The sequence below is a fragment of the Eublepharis macularius genome, chromosome 6, assembly GCF_028583425.1.
Source record: "Eublepharis macularius isolate TG4126 chromosome 6, MPM_Emac_v1.0, whole genome shotgun sequence".
Lineage (NCBI taxonomy): Eukaryota > Metazoa > Chordata > Lepidosauria > Squamata > Eublepharidae > Eublepharis > Eublepharis macularius.
Window position 1 is genome coordinate 86,180,851 of NC_072795.1, and position 20,566 is coordinate 86,201,416.

The window sequence follows — 20,566 nt, forward strand, 5'->3', positions numbered from 1 at the left end:
ACAATTGTACATGTAAGTCTATGAGCAACTGAGTGTTCATAGGATCAGGGCAATGTGGTGTTGTAGGGTTGGAGAGACCTGATTCAAGTTCCCATACAGTGAGACAATTCATAGGGCCATTTCTAGCTAACATACCTCAGAGAGTTGTAAGGAAAAAATGGGAGAGGAAAGAAACATGTAAGTTGCCCTGAGCTCTTTGGACGATGTGCAGAATAAAATGGATAGGAAAAAAATTGATCTTCCATCCAAATTTTCCACAGGCTATAACATCTTTTATCATAATGTGCAGTTGGAGGCACCTACATACATGGTCTATATGTGCATACCATGAGCATCTTTCAGATCCAATCACCATGTACCTGTGACTAGAGCAGTAGCAGTAAAAGCTGTGGGAATAATTGATGTGAGTGTGGAAGGTGTTGTTTGCCATTAATTTCCGGTACTTAATTGATGCTGGCCATGTATATGTGCCACTATATTTGTAGGGTACAGTGCTGCTGCCCTCAGCAACAATTTTTATGGAGTACAGCTGAGGCAAGGGGATGATGCTGGATTTTCTTTTTGAAAACTGTTTTCCCACAGAGTTTACACAGAAGGCTGATGGTTGTTTTTTCCTTCCAGCTGCTTTTCTCAGCATACTGAATGATTCTGAAATCTTGGCATCAAAATGGGTAATGAAAATAGCAGCCCAGAAAATCAGGTGAGTGAAATGATACTTTCAGCATAACGTCTGAGCATTGTTTGTTTGTTTTTAAATTTTGTAATCTTCATTAAGTCTCAGCAAGGAAGGAAGGCTATAAATGATGCATTAAATATTTTCAAGAAGCTATTAAATTTTCAAAATATCATGCCAGTTCAAGATTAGAATATGTATCCATGTCAGGCACTACAGAGTTGCCAGCGCTCACAGGGAAGTTTTGGTCCTCATTAGGAATAAGTTTTCAGAGGGGCAATCTGGTGGGATCCAAATGCCAGCTAAACCATGGCAGTTTACCATGGTTGTTGAGGTAGCCAAGCTACGGCAGGAGTTGATTCTGGTGCATCCAGTCCAAATGGATGCATGCTCAGAGGCACAGGCTGAAATGCCAAAATACTTTAAAACAAAAATGGGCAGTCCAAACTCCTTGTACTCATGGCAGGTGGCTGCAAATGGAGATATTGCAACCCTGGAGCAATTTCTTAAAACATAAAGTTAATTGGATGATCCAGTCACCTGACCGTGATACAAATTGGCCTTCAAGGATTAAAGCCAAACCTTAGGATGTGATCTGGCATACATTTACCTAGGAGTAAACACACTGTGACTTACTTCAGTGTAAACATGCATAGATGTTTCACCTAAACGATAAATCTATGATTGGGTTATATTACCACAGGCTGCATATAGAGGCTGCTGTTAATTAATACCACTCCATACAAACAAACACATTCCTTCAAACTGAAAGCCAACATGTCAGGGAAATGTGTTCTATCATAGCATTTTCCACTGATGTTTGTTTAAATAGAATTTTGGTGTGTGTGTGTGTGTAGGGGGGGGGGTTGCCTGCTTCTTGCAAGTCTCCATCTGCAGTTGAAGCGGTACAGCCCAGCTAATAGGTTTACGTTCTTTGTGAGAACTAAGCCAGTGTTTCACTGACATTCTAAGCTCCTAGAAATATGGTCTATGTTTGTAGTTTACTGCATACTACATTCATAAAATAGAATACAGGAGTACAAGTTCTAACTAGCAGACAGTGGATGCTACTGCAGAACCACTCTTCTGTTATCAGGAAGTCACATACCATGTTACCTAACTATGGCTGTAATCACAGATCCTAGAAGTTTGCACACACACACACAAAAACCAGATTCTGTATCTTAGTTTTCCAATGATGTGGGCTAGAACAAAAAAAGTGAACTGCATTAATTGTATTGCATGTGCATACTTTTCCTACAAGGCTACTTATATAAACTGTAGACCATTTTGTGGAGTGAAGTGGAAAAGCAACAGAAAACAAGGTTTTGGCTATGTATGTTATACTGAGTAGGGGATGAGGTGATAAGTGATAAGTACACGAGAAAGGTTCATGATACTGGCTCTTAAGCTCTAGATTTGGTTTGTAAGACTTTAATAGAAGATAATTACGTTTCCCTACTGAAGAGATCTGATGTAGGAGTTTTGTTTTTTATTAATATATTAGTAATGCTTTTGAGTCCAGAACAGAAGTACCTGACTATACTCCATAATGCCTATTTATATTTGTAAATAAGTAGAATACTGGAAGGCTATTTATCTACATGTTTCCAACATTCTCTTCTACTATGGAAAGAGGCTGCTCTGAACTTTCTATCTCACAAAGGAGAGAGAAAGCACTAAACCACGTGTAAATTGGCCCAAGGTAATGGAAGGCAACAAGGTGTTTTTTAAATAAATCATTAGCCACATTGCTTTTCTTCTGAATTAAGCCCATGCTACACACTTTTGAACAGGCCTAGGTCAAGGCACACTTTATGTCTCTGAGAAGAGATTTGTCACTGACTGCTCTGCACCTGCTTGGAGGAGAAACAGTTTAAAGTTGTTAGAAGACATTGCAGTGAAAGGTTAAGGACTTGGGAGGAAATGACTTCCCTTGGAACTTAATTGTCCTTGCACTTCTTGGATGTGTATACTGGGATATGTAAAACTGTATGTCTGAAGTTAAAATTTCAAACGTTCTTATAGTGGGATATTTTTCATGGACATGGCTTAGTCATTGGCAATGCCTTCCTAAGCAGGTCAACTCAGAATCCTACACAGGTCTATTCAATGGGCCTTACTTCCAGGATAGGGTCAACAGCCCCTACCCCCAGCTCAGGGCAGGAGATTCTCCCTCCCCAATCTTCTGCCCCGACCCCTGCTCACCTGTACAGCAGAGGTGTGTGTGTGGGGGGGTGTTAGGAGGCCGATTGAATCCCCAGCACATGCAGAAAAATGATGCATGCACATGCTCCAGAAGCCTTTCACTGACGTCACTTCCAGTTCAAAATGGAAGTGACCGTGGCTCAGCAATTTTGCTATGTTTTTGAGCCAGTTTGGCACTGCTGAGCCATCGTCACTTCCATTTCAAATTGGAAGTGACATCAGTGGAAGGCCTCCGGAGCATGCATGTGCTTCACATGTGTGCAAGGAGGGAGGAGTGGCACTCCCCCACCTGGCTGGCACCCCCACTTTGAAGGTAAAGGGCATGGCAACCCCATTCCAGGAAAGTTTTCTTAGGATTGCACTGTGAGTTTCCCTACAGATGAGTGGCATTCAGCTGCATTAAATTACACTACACATTTTGCAATCTGCAGTTAATTCATACTACTGTCCTATGTACATTTGCCATAGATCCTTTCAATCTTGAAGGCCTATACTTCTGAGTAAACATGCTTAGGATCACTTAGCACATATCATCATTGCTTTGAGTGGTCAATTATATGAAAGTTTCAGTAAAATCAAATTTAAAAGGCAAATTAAATTCGTATGAGAAAAATCCACCTGAGCCTCTTAAGATCTTTGGCATTCATTTGCACTGATGTACTGTTTCAAACAAATACAATTAATCCTTTTATTTTTATTATCCAGACTGTTATGTGCACAAAGCTTTTCACTTTGTCTACTAAGTCGCACGTGTGGAAAATATGGCCAAAAAGCTGAGTGGCCTTCTCTCTTCAGCCTTTAACAGCTAGCATGTGTTCGTCCTCTCTCTCCGACCAATTTGGCAGTTGTTTCTGAAATCTGATTCCTCCTGACGCCATGGGGATGACCTTTGGTCCATTTCCCAGCGTTCACCTGCAGTCAGATAGGTCCCTCCTAAGCTCCTTATGGAAGAAGTGGCTGTCTTGGAGTGAGTTCAGTGATGATTCTAACAGACTGGGTTTTCGTGGGGGTGGGTGGCTGAGTACATTTGTATATGTACATCAGAAAAGTGCTCTGGGAGATGTGATGACAATAAAAGGTAAGAAGAACGGCTTTCTTGTCTGACTTGCTAAGATTTATTCCAGCACTCTGTCTCCCTGTAAACATAGTTATTAGGAATGGAAACTTCGGGTAACTCTTCAAAATTGACTTTCAGCCAGGCTGAGAACGATGGCATATTGCAACAAATGCCATAAAAGGCTACGTTTTTAATGAGGAAAGGACCACAGGAAGGAGATTTGGGGGGCGGGGGGGGGGGAAGAGGAACTAGATTCACTTGTGTCAATCAGGAATGTTTGTTCATTTTCCCACCCACCCCTTCAGGCTTTCTAAGTACAACTCTTGAGCTCAAAATCCCTTTTTTTTTTTAAAGCAATGCTTAAGTGCTTGATATTCAGCTGAGATACTTCAGACTCCTGAGAACGTTTGCATCTCAGTACTGTTGCTAGGGCTTTAACAAACTACAATGAAAAATTTAAAACTTTGGCTGAATAGATATTATAATGTAACACAAATTGAAGTGTCATGAAAAGCATGTTTCATCTTTTTTGTGCTTGGATGTGGAACAAGCATTTGAAGAGCACAACTCACTCCATTGACTCATGATCAAATAGGTATGAAAAAAGTACAATACTCTGGATGTCTGGATATGTTTATGTTTACTTGATACTTCTTTGCAAGAACTAGACAACAATATTCTTGTGCCAAAAAGACTGTAAGCTAAAGGCCAAGCACACACTGAGGCAAGTTGTTTTTTTAAAACGCCAGATGGTAGTAATATTACTCTAATATCATAGTATTGTAAATTAGAGTTTTCAATAATATAGCATAAATATTTGTTTAACTTTATTTGCTTTCACCAGTTTTTTTATTTTAAGAAAACTGTTTTGAATTAATATATTACAGTGCAGTCCTAAACAGAGTTACTCAATTCTAATCCCATTGGTCCAATTGATTAAATTTTTAAAATTTTTCTCTGATTAAAACCTTTGAATACAATATGTAGCCAAAATATGATTAGGTAGTTTTGTATATCTGCACCAAAGAGTAGTTGGTTGCTTACATTTTGAAAGGGGCATGTATAATTTCTGTGCTAAATAAAGCTGATCTTTGTCTTTCTGTGTAAAAAAAAAATATTTTTTTCTCTGATTAACTGACCATGAGAATTTTTTAAAAAAACTCAGTTCATCATGGCTGCTTTTTCCCACATCACCTTCCTAGTAATTTGAAAGTTCAGAAAGGGAATTAAAAAAGGGAGCTTGGCAAACAAGCAGAGTCGCTTCTGCAGTTGTTTCATGAAGTGGGGAAATAGATCAGGGCTTTTCTTCCTTCTCATCACCTCAACATTCTTCATTGAAGTGATGTTTGGCTTGAGAAAGCAATGAGGAAGCAGAATTGTAACTTTGGTTGGGTTTACCACTGCTTGATGAAGAATCTCAAGTAACTAAAAAAATGCATATTTCTACAATTAGAAAGTGTTGATACAATGAATTACCTTTTGTTCTTACATGTTCAAAATAGCAGTAATTGTCAAAAGAGAGCTAGTATGGTGGCTAGAGTGCGAAAAAGAACTGAGGAGGCCCAAGTTCAAATCCCGTTTCATCTCTAAATCACCAAAAGTCTTTTGGCCTATCACTTAGGATTACCAACTCCAGTTTTGGAAATCTCTGGAGATTTGTGGACAGTGCCAGGAGCAGAGTTTGGGGAGGGATTTCAGTGGGGGTGGGAGACCATAGAGTCCTCCCACTAAAGCTGTTGAGTCCTTCAGAGGAACTGATATCTATAGTGTAGAGAACAGTTGTAATTTCAGGAGAACTCTGGGACCCACGTGGAGATTACCAACCCTATCCTTAGAGGGCTGTTATAAGGATAAAATGAAGCAGGAGAGCTATGTCAACATTAATTAGTTTCTTGAAGTGAGAGTGGGATAAAAATCTGGTAACTAACTCTACTTAAAGTATACGGGATAGTTCTAGGTGCGCTAGTCTCCCTGCCGTCCTTATGTCTTTGGCCAGCCTGGGCTCAGCAGTAGGGATGACTCCTCAAGCAAAGAGGAGCCTGGTGTCACTCAGGACTCCTCAGAAGAAGGAGAACCACAGGTAACCGGCAATGAGTCAGCAGAAGCTGGCATGCAGAGGAAACAGCCAGTCCAAGCAGAGTGGTCAAAGTCCAGTCCAAGGTCAGAGCACAATTCCAAAGCCAGAGGTGAGTCTGAAGTCCAAAAGTCAAGTCAGGAGGTTCATAGATCAGTTACCAGTAAGGTCCGGTCTAGATGCAGGCACAGTCCGAAAGCTACAGGAGAAAGGCAAAGTTCAAGGGAGTCGTTGCAGTGGGAGTAGGATCTGACTCATGCTTCCACACCTCCTGGTCTTCCATGGCTGGGTTTTATAGCTGGGCTGGGCTTGCCACCAGCTGCTTGGGAACTATCCTGTGGTTACTATTCATCACTATCCACAAGCAGCTGGCATCAAATCAGGAAGCGTGTGCTTTGCTGTCGTTCCTGTAGGCTTACCCTTAGCCTCCATCTGCGACGTTCCGAGGGTGGGGGCGATGCTGAAGGGCTGGAAACAAGCAATTGGGTTCCACCTGTAGCCATTGTGCTGGGAGCGCTCAATTGGGTTGCTGCATCAGGGCTGGAGGGTGTTGGTGGCTCTGGCCCAGCTGCTGACTGTGAACTTGGATTGGCATGATTAGCTGACAACTGTTCCCTCTGCATGCCAACTTCTGCAGACTTGTTGCCGGTTACCTGCAGTTCTCCTTCTTCTGAGGAGTCCTGAGAAACACCGGGCTCCTCTTCACTCGAGGAGTCATCCCTACCGCTGGGCTGAGCTCTGGCTAGCCCATGACTCCCTGTCCATTATCTGCCACCTCCTCAAAGGCTAGTGGGAGGGGAGGGCGGAATGTGGTTGGTGTGCGATATCACTTCTAGCTAGGCTTGCCAGGAAGGGATCCCAGGTCCCCCAATGAGGGCGGAGATCTCCTGCTCCCATCCTCCACCCCCTGCCAACTACTCACTTGGCCAGTGGGGGAGGAAGGGAATAGGCCTCCTGGGCATGCTCCAGGTGCTGTGTGATGACATCTCTTCCTGGAAGTGACATCATTGTCCTGCCCCGGGAGCATGTGCATGCAAAGACATCAGAAAAGGTGAGTGCCAGATCCCTCCCCCTCAGCTGGGAATAATAAGACCTCCCAACACTGCCAGGTGCCTGCTTAAGGGGGACTATCTCCCAGCAATTTATGCCTCTGGCTGCCAATTTCCAGCAGATTGGCAGGAGGAGGCAGGGCAGTGAAATGGGGGGGGGGGGTTGCATGCTCCACATCACTGCATGATGATATGAGTTCTGACACCCAGAAGTGACAGGATTGCTCCAGGGCTGATTTGTTAACACTTGGTCAAATACATAGAGTTTGGGGCCAGAAACTCTTTTTTTTAAAAAATCAAGTGTTAAAGAATTGGCCTTGACATAATACTGTCACTTTTGGGTCACGCAAGAAGTGAAATCATCAGACAGTGATGAGGAGCTATGGCCATTTTGGTGTAGTGGTTAAGAGCAGCAGGACTCTAATCTGGAGAATGGGGTTTGATAACCCACTCCTTCGCTTGAAGCCAGATCGATAACTTGGGTCAGTCACAGCTCTTCCAGAGTTCTGTCAGCTCCACCCACCTCACAGGGTGATTATCGTGAGGATAATAACAACACACTTTGTAAACCACTCTGAGTGGGTGTAAACCACTCTGAGTGGGTGTTAAGTTGTCCTAAAGGGTGGTATGTAAATCGAATGTTGTTGTTGTTATTATTAGGCCGAGTTTCCAAAAGGATGGAAACTAAGGAGTTATACCAGAAATGGGAAAAATTAGATTTTTAGGAAGGGTTTGAAGGAAGGTTTCATCAGAGTTTGGGAGATGGTTTCAAATTAGTGCATAAATGTAAAAAACAAGTGCTATTTAAGGGGATATATGATCCACCACATATAATACCTCAAGAGTACCTATGTTTCTTTTTGGCTCCCTGCTTCTAACATGCAAACTATTGATAAAAGTGATAAACAACAAAATGAATCTATTTAAAAAAGTGATTGGCCTTCTTATATTGTATTATGAAATACAAAAAAAGTTTAAAAGCTCTTAAAATATAAAGCTCTTTTTTGCTGTTTGATCCTGAAGAACCCCAAGAAATCCTGCCCAACCCCAAGAAATCCTGTCCACCAGTAATTGCCCTTGGAAATGGTACTCCTGATAAGTAAACTTTGCTGCCCTCTTCCCACAATGCCCAGAAATATATTTGATACATCATACAAGGCTTTTCATAGCCTTGTTCATCCCTGCTATCTTATTTGCATAGTACAGACGACAGAGCTGTGTAAAAAATGTTGGGTCCTTCACGCCTAGGAACTGATAAGTTGAAATAGCAGCAGCAATTAATCTAATATCTCACAGCCAGCAAGCTGAAATAGCAGACAAGACTCTAGCTGCATGCACTGTTCTCTTGAGGACAGGACACCCCGCCCCACCCCGCCTCCCCTGAATATTGCACCCTTCAGCTATTCTGATTAAATCAGGAAAACTAGAGGATGTATGCATATGTGTTTCCCATTTTTCATCATTGTGCACTGGATGTGTGTAAAATTTATGGTTTTTTAAAAACAATTTGTGTTCTTCAGAAGGTTTTTTTACAAAAAATACTTTAAATTAAGTATTTTTAGTAACATGGATAAATATGCTGATCACAAGAAGCATGAGAAACTTAGAGCAGAACCACAAGTGACAAAAGGCACAGATTGGACACTTGTCAGCTTCCCTCAAGTTTTGATGGGAAATGTAGGCAGCTTGGCGGAATGTTGGACAAGTGACAGTTGAAAAGTCCATTGGACAGCAGTCAGAGAGCCAAGCTGCGAGACCAGGATGCCTACATTTCCCATCAAAACTTGAGGGAAGCAGACAAGTGTCCAATCTGTGCCTTTTGTCACTTGTGGTTCTGCTCTTAGAAAATGTTGTATTGTCGAAGGCTTTCACGGCTGGAGAACGATGGTTGTTGTGGGTTTTCCGGGCTGTATTGCTGTGGTCTTGGCATTGCAGTTCCTGACGTTTTGCCTGCAGCTGTGGCTGGCATCTTCAGAGGTGTAGCACCAAAAGACAGAGATCTCTCAGTGTCACAGTGTTATTTTTTTCTACTTGAAATGCTTTTCCTTATGATGATTTGTAGCTGAGCTCTTAATTTTGAGTTATTTCACTGAGAGTTCAATTAGTACAATACATTTTGAAATTTATTCTATCTAAGTGCACCTTAGCATATTTTGTTTGCTATTTATTTATCATCCAAGGAGCTCGGGGTGGAGTATATCATTCTGGCCTCCTATGTTTTATTTTCACAACAACTTTGTGAGGTAGGTTAGACTGAGAGTCTCTCTACACAAGACATCTTACACAGGGACACGCAAATGACTTCCTTTCTGTGAGGTCTTATATTCCAGTGTGTCTCCCTAGCAGTGCTTGTGTATCTACAATGGGAGAACAAGTGTAAGATCTTTTACTTGATCCTACTCCTGTAAGATGTTTTGAGTAGAGAGACTCTGACAAAGAATAACTGGCCCACGGTCACTACAAGTTTCAATAGAAGAGTGGGGATTCTGGGTCTTCCAGATCCTATTTCAGTGTTCTAATAGTTACACCATGCCAGCCCAACACCTTAACCACCACTTTAACCATGCCAACAACCTCTTTCTGTCTCACTTCTAGGATCTTCCTCCAGTTTCTGTTCCAGAATCAGATCAGCCAACTGGTAACGAGACAGAAAGAAAAAAGAAAAAACAGAGGAAAGGGGGTGCGAGCAGACCTACTGGACAAGAGAATGTGGGTCTCCCACCATTAGAGTCTGCTGTTTTATCAGCACTACCAGATAACATCTCTACCTGTGCTGCCCAAGATACAAGGTAGGAAATAGAATGCTTTTACAAATTGTGAATGACAGAATTTGCCCAGTGAAACATACTGTATTCATGCTACATTAACACCCTGAACAATACAAACTGAAAATCTCTTACTACTCCACTAACCACTCTTTTATTACAGTCATTTGAGGGAAAGAGCAATTTTAAAAACGCCATTTTAATGCATGCTTATGACAAAGTAAGAATTCTTCTAATCACTAGTGAATGAGAGAACTAGAATGTGATTGTTCTGGATTAAAACCAAGCATAATATCCTTGTGTATATAGTATCAATCTTAGGGTGTCATTAACATTTTCTAATAGCTGCTGTATAACTTTAGAATTTATCCCAGATTGGGTACTAATTAAAGGCAAAGCTAACACATTCAGTGATGCTGTCCTAACAATACAATCCTGAGAAGAGTTACTCCAGTCCAAACCCATTGATTTAGCCTTTCATTTGAAGTGGAAAACTGGTGAAGGTGAGAATGACAATTCCCACTGAAACTTTCCTCACCCCTTAACTGCTGCTATCCATGTTACTTACCCAGAGGGGAAACAGGCAAAAAAGAAGAGCCACTTTTCTACTTCATAAGTGGCTACATTTTGTAAAAAATAAGTTATCCCAGAGTATCACAGAACTACACATAACGTGCAGTTTCATCCTCTAGGAATTTTTTATCCTCTGGTGCAATTGGTTTTAACCTAGTTCCACCTACTTTGCTCTGGAAGTTACCTAAGGAAGTTACCTAAGGCAAGGGTAACCATAGGGTTCTATCACATGTTAGGCATTTGGCAGTAGCAATGCTGGCAAAGTTGCTTAAGTGGTACACAGTAAAGCTTAGGTGAACACTCTGAGGCATCAGTTTGTAGGGTGAAGGGGCAATCTTCATATCAGAAGCCTGGGTCCTTGGATACTTTTAGGAGCTGGAACAAAAATCCTTTGAAGGATGCTATTATCCTCGATCCATAGATTGCAACTAGAGAGAAAGGGTGTGGCATACACCATTTGAGCACTAAAGAAGTCTTGGCAAGGAGGAGCCTGAACCATTAACACTTAACGACTCAGGAGCCATTGTGGCCTCACCGGTATAATATGGGATGCACAGAAAAAGAAAGCCAGACTCTTCTGTATCCCACAAATTGCCTGCACTGTGACTAGGTTTGGAACGGGTTAACCTGTGGGCACGGCAGATCCCTTGACCAATGTAAAATTAAACAATGTTGGTCTTTTAGTCTGCCCCCATACAACAGTGTTGGCTCACCTTATTTCGTAGCCATCTGCAACGTGCAGTTTCACCCTCTTGCCTGTATGTTGTGTAATGTGCCACTCATGGCCTTTATAGTTATACCAGTGTTTGGCCTTTGTGCAACACAATATTCGTTCTGGTAGCAAGTTCACATGAGGAGAGAGCAAAAGGCAGAAGGTTGCATCCTACCAGCTTTTCTGTTTACCTTTGACTGATTCCCTTTGTCCATAGCTATTCTGTGTGGGTCCTACAATCCCCTGCTTGGGTGTTTTAGCAGTCAAAAGGAATCTTTCCTTTTGCTTTTGCCACCAGAAGGGTTGGTTGAATGTAACTCATAATTCCGAGCAATGTTTTAATAAGTTTACCACTACTTGTGTCTTTAAAGCTTAATCTCTTCTGCTTGATGATATGAGCATTTTGTTAGTCTTACATCTAAATTAATACAACACAAACCAAAGCTATAAGTGGTGAGAGCAGTCTGTTTCATGCTATTTTGCTTTACTAATTTTAAGATTACTCTCTGGAGATGAGTGCATGTGTATCTGTTTTTCTTTTCCTATACCTTTCATGGCAGTGGGAGCTGGCCTGTGGTGTCTGTTTGGAAGGAAAGGGAGCCCTTGCAAACTCATACCCCAAATAATCTTCTTTTTGTTAGGCTTGAAGTAAAGGAAGACTCAGGGTTCCATACCCCAATCACTAGCAGGTACAGAATGCCAATGTGAGCAACAATATACTAAGAGATCAAGTATGGCCTTTTGTAGTCAGCATGAGAAAACACATTTGTTTATTCTGGCTGAATCAAACTTTGTATTCATAATGCTTGTTTTTGGCTCCTAAGACAGTACAGCTATAGAAAAGTAAGCTTATTTTGGCTTTTAAGACAACTGCACGTAGTTTTCTGCTGTTTATGGGTTTCTGGATAACAGAGGATACCTTGGGCTGGTTCTGCATGTTTCTAAAGCCTAACTGCTTAAATCCTCTATGCTTGTTGTATGGTGATAACACTGTCCTTCTTGGTTCAAATAAGTGTAAAAGGAATTAATGAACAAATATGAAGACTTCAGCTTCAAAACAAGTCAGGGGCATAAAAACATAGAAAACATTCAGCAGCTAAAATGATTCTCATAGAACAGCCCTCAGTCTAGAAGCAACCTTAAAAACAGCTTTTAAAAAATGGAACTCCTCAGGTATGAGGGGACATGGGGTTGTCCTGCTTGAGTGACAGCTGTGGCCTCAACTTGCAAAGGAACATCTTGGGGTAGAGACCAGAAAGAGTTGTCATCATCTGGCTCCTTTTCAGCTTCAGCTGGAAGAAGGGTTTTGGCCTTCAGCCCTCAGTTTGGGAGAGCAGGAGGTTCAATGCCAGCTGTGTCCCTCTCCTCCTGTTACCACATGTGCTCCCCTTCAAATGTATCCTCAGATATGTGTGGACTCTCTTATTTGAGTTCATGACATTCACCTGAACCAAGACCAACCTGGGGGGAATTTAAACTCAATGTCTGGTGAAAAACCTCTTCTGGCTTCCGCAGTCTATCTAGTTTGAAAGACTGAGACACTCATCAGTGACGGCAAGCAGAGAATGTGGTTTAGGAATCTTTACCTAGATAGTGGGCAAATGAGCGCAAAAGTGAATCTATTAGGCTACCAATAACCACAAAACAACCAGATATTTTCTAAAACAAACTTTAGATTTTATTTAGGGAAAGATAAAGGGTGCAGGAATTGAAAGCACTTAGATATAAGAACATTGATGGCTGTGTCCAGAAGGACATGTGAACGAAAAGTTAAATGAGAAGGAGAGAAAGAGAAGATCAAGCTGCCAGCTAAGCAAGATTGCTGTGCTGCAAATAGCTACAAGTTGGGGGTGGGGAGAGGATGTAAAGACCAGGAAAGGAGTGTTTGGAGAGAAAAATGAAAAGTCCAAGTCTAGCAAAAGAGAAGGAATTTACCTATCCTCTATATGCTGAGTTGCATAGAGTATGTTATCTGTTTAACCAAAGGGCGATGATCCAGAAATCCAAAGGCAGCTTTATACTGGAGGGGGGGGGGATAGTAGAATAGAAGGAGATTTAGGCAAAGCTCTGAATAGACCAGAGAAAATAATAGGGTGAAGCAGTGGAGGGTCACTCCTTCGTGGCAAGGAACTGCCTTGAAGTTCCAGAGAAAAAGAAAAGTGGAGTTGACAGCCTCAGAGCAAGCAGAGGGGATGAGACTACCACCATGCTTTGGCTGGCAGAGCAGCAATAGTTATTGGAGCCAACATAAAGGAATATCAAATGGTTGTAAGATACTGGAATTTGGAGTGAGTCCAAGATAAGCATATGTGGACTTCCAGGCTCTGATTGTATTAAGGGGAGGGGACTTCCCAGGAGGACAAAAATGGTGATTGCATCCAGGCAGGGGAAGATCCTCAGTGAACAAAAAGTGATTGCATTCAGGTCAGGGAATATCATGGGTGGACAAAAGGACCTGTCAGGTGATGGCTTCATCTATGCTTGAGGCAGCCTTCTAGTAAGAGTGATCAAGCCCACCTGGATACTTGATAGTATTTAGATTTTACACTCAGGAGGACTTGCATTTGCTAATGAAATTACACTGATAGACCAAGGTGGGTGCCCAGTTTTGTGAACTCATGTGGCAGACATACAGGTATCCCAAGGTGATGGCCAGTCATTAGCATAGGCTGACTAAGGAGATTCCTGTCCTCACCTTTCCCAAAGTGAGGCATTGTTGGATCTTAAAATGGCTGCCAAGATGCTAGTTTAGCCAAGATGAAATTGCAGCCAACAGCACACATCTGGGAAGGGGTTCCTTGGTAACATCCTGCTTCTCCCTCCCTTCCTCTGCAACCTCCACCCTGGGAATAGAAGTGTTCCCAAATTCCCTCTTGGCCTGTGGCTGGTAAGAGTTTAAAAGTCCTCCACAGCCCTTCCATGCCATTCCCCTACTATTCTAGTTCTGTGGGATGAGCTGGTATCATGGGATCTTCTTCTTCCAGCTCGGTCAAGGAGCCATTTATGCCCCTCTGTGCCAACTGATGCTGGCAGTTTGCTTTCTGGCCCTGCTGGGCCGCTGTTGATTTAACGGGTGTGTAACTTTGTCCTCTAGCTAAGCTGCATGGTCAGATCTGACAGTTCTAGCCAATCCCAGTGAGAGTTGGTGGCAACTCATCCTGATTAGTCCAGCAGATGGCAGTGGCCAAGCATACCTCCTGATTCCCCTGTTTTGCCCCGGTGCCTAAAGCACAGAAAGGTAGGTGCCAGGTGAGCCTCAAGAGGGAAGGTATTCCAAAGGTGAAATGCCACCACTGAAAGAACCCTGTCTCCTCTCTGCAGGTAGGGCACAAAGATAAGGTTTGGGAAAAGGATGTTAACTTGTGGGCTGGACAGTGGAGAAGGTGGTTCCTCATATACTCTGGCTTTAATCCATTTAGGGCCATTTAGGGTGAAGCAAAAAAGGGAGTCAAAATGTGAAAGTATAATGTAACAACGCAGCTTGATTACAGCAGAAATTAGCGTCTATAGTGAGATAAGGCTCTGACCTGGATAGCCCAAGTGAGCCTGATCTCATCAGATCTCAGAAGCTAAGCAGGGTTGGCTTTGGTTAGTAATTGGATGAGAGACCTCCAACGAAGACCAGGGTTGCAGAGACAGGCAATGGCAAACCACCTCTGTTAGTCTCTTGCCATGTAAATCCCAGGGGTCACCATAAGTCAGCTATGACTTGAGGGCACTCTCTGCCACCACAGTGCGTTAAGAATCCTATGTCTCTATTCAGCAGCTCAATAGTCATCTGACAGCAATGCTGATTCTGTGGACCTAGGCAGATTATGAGACGGGAGGGCAGGAAAGATTACACCAGTGCTTAGTTCTTGTGGCCCTTTCTTACAAGCCCAGGGTAATGCCAATTGCCACTTCGGGGTCAGGAAGCAATTTTCTCCAGGCCAATTTGGCCAGGGACCCTGGAGGTTTTTGCCATCTTCTGGGCATGGAGCAGGGGTCACTGGGGTGTGTGGGGAGGGTAGTTGTGAATTGCCTGCATTGTGCAGGGTGTTGGATTAGATGACCCTAGAGGTCCCTTTCAGCTCTATGATTCTATGATTTATCTCCATGAAAAATCACTAAACTTACTTGCAGGAGAAAATTATTGACCTGTGGAGACATGGGGGTGGGGGCAGGATCAGAAGGCTCTCAGTAATAAATTTGGTCAGATATTTCAAATCAGCATGTAAAGATAATCTCTGTTTACCTGTGAAGTTCCTGGCCATGTATGATTCTCCTCCTGAACTCTGGTTCCCTGTGTTTTCTTTCCTTTTTTAACGAGTTCTATCTGGCCTCCTTTCTTGTCCATTCTTTCTAACTCTGGCCGAATCCACGCTTCCTTTTTGTATCCGCACCTTTTTCTCAAGCGGTGCACTGTTCATGTAGATACTCACACGCTTTCCCATTCCACGTGTTCCCCGCCATCACCGCACCACAATTGCGCCTTCCTTCCAAACCACGTGATAGTGGTGGAAATCCGTTTTCTCCCTGCTTTTTTTTTTTTTTTTGCACAGTGCAGAAAGGTCGTACACCGGTAAACCAACTGTAGTGAGCAGCGGTTTGCGTGGGAAAAGAAACAGTCACCAGAGCATGCGCATGTCACATGGGGACCGTTTCCCTACTGTGTCCCACCATTTTTAAGAGCGTGAGGAGCCAAGCCGAGCAATCCTGTATTTCCCACAACGATCGTCTCCAATACACGGCAGGTGCGGAAAACAAATATATTCCTGAAAGCTTAGGACGCAGGTGGGAGATTCTAACATGTGCAAAAGACAGAATGCATCATCTCATGGTGTCGCGTGGCTGTGCTGCGAAGCATGCCAACCACAATCTGAGCCATCATCACAAATATCACATTCTGAGCATCCATGTTGTTAACTACTAAAAGCAGAAAAACACTCTGAGCAGCAGAATTTCCGGACAATGCCTTTACTGTGACAATCTAATTTCAAATTTGCCCACCATACCAACCAGCCAATTGTTAGAAAGTGGTCTGTGATGAGCAAAAAATGAGCCAATCAAAGATGAAGGGGAGGGTACATTGCCATTTCTTAAAAGTCAGAATATCAGTAAACTGCAAAATTGACCTTTTTTTAAAAAAAAAAAAAAAGGAAGTGACGTGCGCCATCAATTCTGATGGCGGAGGATGGAACCGCCCACTGTAACGCTTTTCTCAGTGGCGTGTGGAGAAATGATTGCACCATGAAGACGCACTGGAAGGGTGAATGTGATGATGCACAGCATGGTAGCGGAAAGAACCCAATTGCCACGACTGCGCAAGATAAGCGGATGGTGAGTGAGTGTGGATTCGGCCTCTATGTTCTTAGTTTCCTCTCTGCTTTCCTAGGACTGCCTCTGTTCCTTTGCCCTCACTTCTTCTATCCCATACCTCCCCAAGTCTTTTCTTTCCCCTTGCCTCTCACCCTCTTTATAGCATCTGAACAGTTCATTCAATTGCAATCAGAAACCCTTCAAACAGTCTGACCCCTCCGTGACATTAAAGCAACTCAATCAAACACTTACTCCTTCAGCATGTTGGATATTACTCAGTCTGGCACACATTATGTTTTTCTCAGAGCTGCTTCATATTATATACAATTTCCTACATGGCAAGCATTTCAGTGTAGGGAATGTGCAACATCTAAAGCGGCTGTGCTACTTCAAACTGGGATTTTGACAGATCTCAGAGGATGAATAAGATTAGCTCTGATCAGCCTGTGGTCACAGGAAACATGGGCTTCTAGAAAAAGTACACCAATAGTTTTACTCCCTGAAAATCAGTCAGGTATCAAATCACTGGATCACATTGCTAGAAGTCACTTGATGCTTTCTTAGGAATAAGAGCATAATTCACAGATGAAAAGAATAAACTTATTTCTTAAGGTTGAAATATTTCCCAACCTGAATGTAAAACAGTAAAGTTTATCATTTACCTATAAGACTTCTTTTTAAAAATATGCTTCTCAAGTTAGATTGATTCTGCTGAAAATAATAATAATCAAGGAAAGCCTACCACCTCCCAAGGAAGACTTCCATTGAGGGACTGATCTAACTGTCAAGAAGTTCTTCCTAATGTTTAGCCCAAACCTCTTTTGATTTAATTTCAACCCATAGGTCCGATATTCTAGGGCAACGGAAAACAACTCCGCATTGTCTTCTATATAACAGCCCTTCATGTAAAATTTCTAATATCAACCTTGAATATAACTTCTACATATTGCTGTATAACAAATGAGGCTATTGGCTGTGCTCCAGAAGCCAAGAATTTCTGGTCTCTGCTATAAAACAGCTTTAGGTTATTTGACATAGTTGACAGTGAGATCCTGTCATTTTGCAGTTTTCTGGATCATAGCCAGGGTAGACAGTGAGATGCACTTTTTTCCTGTTTCATATTTGCTGAGAAGATTTGATAACGGAACAAGATGGCACATTTCCATTGCTTCAAATTAATCTTAATACACTAGTGCATAAGATATTTAGCTAAACTAATTGAGAAACAGTGCTTATATGTAACCCTTCACCATAACCAAAACCAGTTGTGTGTGTGTCCAGGACAATGTCTATTGATAGCATCAAAATGAAGTTCTGAAACTCCCTCCTAAGTCCTACTCATGTAATTTGCCTGAATAAGCAAGCATGCAAAGGTAATATGAAAGGGTATTAAGAGTAGTATAATTAATGTATAAGGCTGATACTACTTAGCACATTGAATTATCTTCTTCCCCAATGAAAATCTCCTGTTGTAAGTCTTCTAATCTGCCTCTATCAAATTGCTGCCAGCACAGGACCTGACAGGTCATGAATTTGTATAACAGAGAGGGGAAGGACACTTGGACTTCACTTCCCAGGAAAACTTGCGAGAATGATCAAGTGTTCTCCATGTGAAAAAAGTCACTTGTAGCTTGGCTTTCAGTCCTATAGTATGTTCTCATAGTTTCATCATGAGCCTGGCTCCATTTACACTCTAGCTGTCTTAACAACCTCTTAACTCCTTATTATACCATGGAGCTACTGAGGGCCGATGGCAAAGAAGGCATCAGGGAACAGCTCTGTCGAGTGCCTCCAGAAGACCCTTATTCCTGCCTCTGTCAGCAGGTCCAGAGAAATCTTGAAAATCATTCCAAAATCCATTAGGATCCATAAATCTCTGCAGGTGAACATCAATCAAATCATTGCCCAAGCAAGAGGGGACAGCTAACTTCAATCCTGGCCTAATGAGGAAATCATCTGACCATGGTACTGGTTCACAGAAAATCGTGGATCAACCTCTGCATAAAAGATCAAATCTAGCATGTGGCCAGCTTCATATGTGGGAGCTGACACAATCGGGGAGAGACCCAATATTTTCATGGCAGCCATAAAGTCCAAGGCTGCCCCTGACAAGACAGCCTCTGTGTGGATGTTGAGGTCCCCCAGGTCCACTGACCTGGGGAACTACAGCATGCAATCAGAGCCGAAACAAACAAGACGAAATACCTAGATTCAACTCGTGTTCTCTTACCTCAAGGTTTGTCGGGAAGTGTAGGAGTCCTTGCAGCTTAAAGTTTAGCATTTAAAGAGCAGCAGGGAGGGAAGTGCAGGTGTCCTTGCAGCTTAAAGTTTAGCATTTACAGAGCAGCAGGGAGGGAAGTGTGGGCATCCTTGCAGCTTAAAGTTTAGCATTTACAGAGCAGCAGGGAGGGAAGTGTGGGCGGCCTTGAAGCTTAAAGTCTCCCGGTGCAGCCAGGCATCGCTCTGCAGGGCCGGGCCAGGTGAGGGGAAGGGAAAATGCCACGATGCACCTTGAGAGCGGGAGGAAAGGTGCCCCACGCCTGCACTTCCCTCCCTGCTGCACTGTAAATGCTAAACTTTAAGCTGCAAGTACGCCTACACTTCCCGACAAACCTTGAGGTAAGAGAACACGAGCTGAACCTAGGTATTTCATCATGTCTGTTTTGAGTCTCAGACACAGTCTCTGACAGCCTCAGCAGGGTGTCAGCTGGGGAGCTGGGCAATTAGTACACCAGCAGAATACCCATTCTCTCCCCAGCTTCCCCTGCCAGGCCTACACATTCAGTGCCAGAAATATTTAGCACAGGGACCCCTTGGAATGGAAAAATATCCAGGAGAAGTATTGCTACCTCACTTCCCAAACTTTTGTTCAACGTTGATGAAGGATCAAGTAACCTGGTGGAGTTAATTGTGTGAGAGGGACCACATCCTCCTCAGTCAGCCAGGTCTCAGTCACACAAACCAGGTCACAATTGTCCCTCCTAATAAGCTCCCAGAGGGTATCAGTTTTGTTCTTCACTGACTTGGTATTAAGGTAGAGGTAAAGGTAGCCTGTGCAAGCACTGAGTCATTACTGACCCATGGGGGGACGTTGCATCACAATGTTTTCTTGGCAGACTTTTGTTACAGAGTGGTTTGCCATTGCCTTCCCCAGTCATGTGCACTTTACTCCCAGGAAACTGGGTATTCATTTTACCAACCTCAGAAGGATGGAAGGCTGAGTCAACCTTGATTACACAACATCAAACTGGAAGAGAAGGAAACCCAGTGGGTCTGAGCACTATCACTCTGTGGGATGGTATGGAGGTTTGAAGGGAGCTGAGCATATCCATATCTCAACCCACTTCTTTGAATTCCATACCTCCTCCCACCAACACACCTCTCTCCACCCCAAATTGCTGTGATACTCTGATCCCGGGAGCACATACCAGCCTGCAGGTCTGAGATGTATACAGCTAGAACTGAAATCCAGATGAGCAGGAAAGTGAGGATACAGTAAGTACCATTCAAAGCAGCTGATCTCTCTCAGCATAGGCAGAAGTTCTCCCTCTCTCTTTGGCAGCACAAGCCCATGGAAGCAGGCCCTCTTATAGTACCTCAGGCACAGAGGAGGGCAGGGCTAAGCAGCTGGCTTCTCTCTGCACAGGCAGGAGTTCATTCATTCTCTCTGTCTCTTTTCCTCTCTGGCAGTACAGACTCCTGGAGGCAGGCATTCTTGTAGTTCCTCAAACACAGAATAGGGCAGGGCTAAGCAGCTGGCTTTTCTCTGCACAGGCAGGAGTTGGTTTGTTCTCCTCTCTCTCTCTCTCTCTCCTCCCCCCCACCCCCACTCTGGCATTTCCATCACATGGAAATGAAAAAAGTGCACTGAAGTGGGGAAAAGTCCTCCATGTTGAATCAGCCCAGGTGTGGGAAATATTTCAGCACAGCAGAGGGAAGCGCAGAAGCAGGACAAATAGAGGGTCATGTGATATGAATGTGCCCCAAAACAACACTGGGATAAGGAATCCAAAGCAGAGCAAAATGTCTGTATGGAAACAAAACTAATCTGCTTAGAGCTATTGTCTGTTGTACAAGATTCAATATATTGGCAAGGTACAAGGAAAGGTACACTATAGCCCCAATATATCCTCTTTGTAAAGCCTTAGATTCCAACC

At 43.0% G+C, this 20,566-nt stretch overlaps 1 protein-coding gene across 7 annotated transcripts in view; it reads left to right on the plus strand.

Moving 5' to 3' along the window:
* Positions 1–20,566, plus strand: part of TACC2 (transforming acidic coiled-coil containing protein 2) — a 190,057-nt gene that overhangs the window by 15,882 nt on the left and 153,609 nt on the right. For 6 of the 7 annotated variants that reach the window (XM_054982163.1, XM_054982159.1, XM_054982164.1 and 3 more), the window contains exons 2-4: positions 622–700; positions 9,657–9,850; positions 11,753–11,800. In XM_054982163.1, coding sequence (XP_054838138.1) covers positions 668–700; positions 9,657–9,850; positions 11,753–11,800 — 275 coding nt within the window. In that variant the 5' untranslated portion in view covers positions 622–667. The remainder of the gene's footprint in view (positions 1–621; positions 701–9,656; positions 9,851–11,752; positions 11,801–20,566) is intronic. The other variant, XM_054982166.1, reaches the window with a different exon arrangement.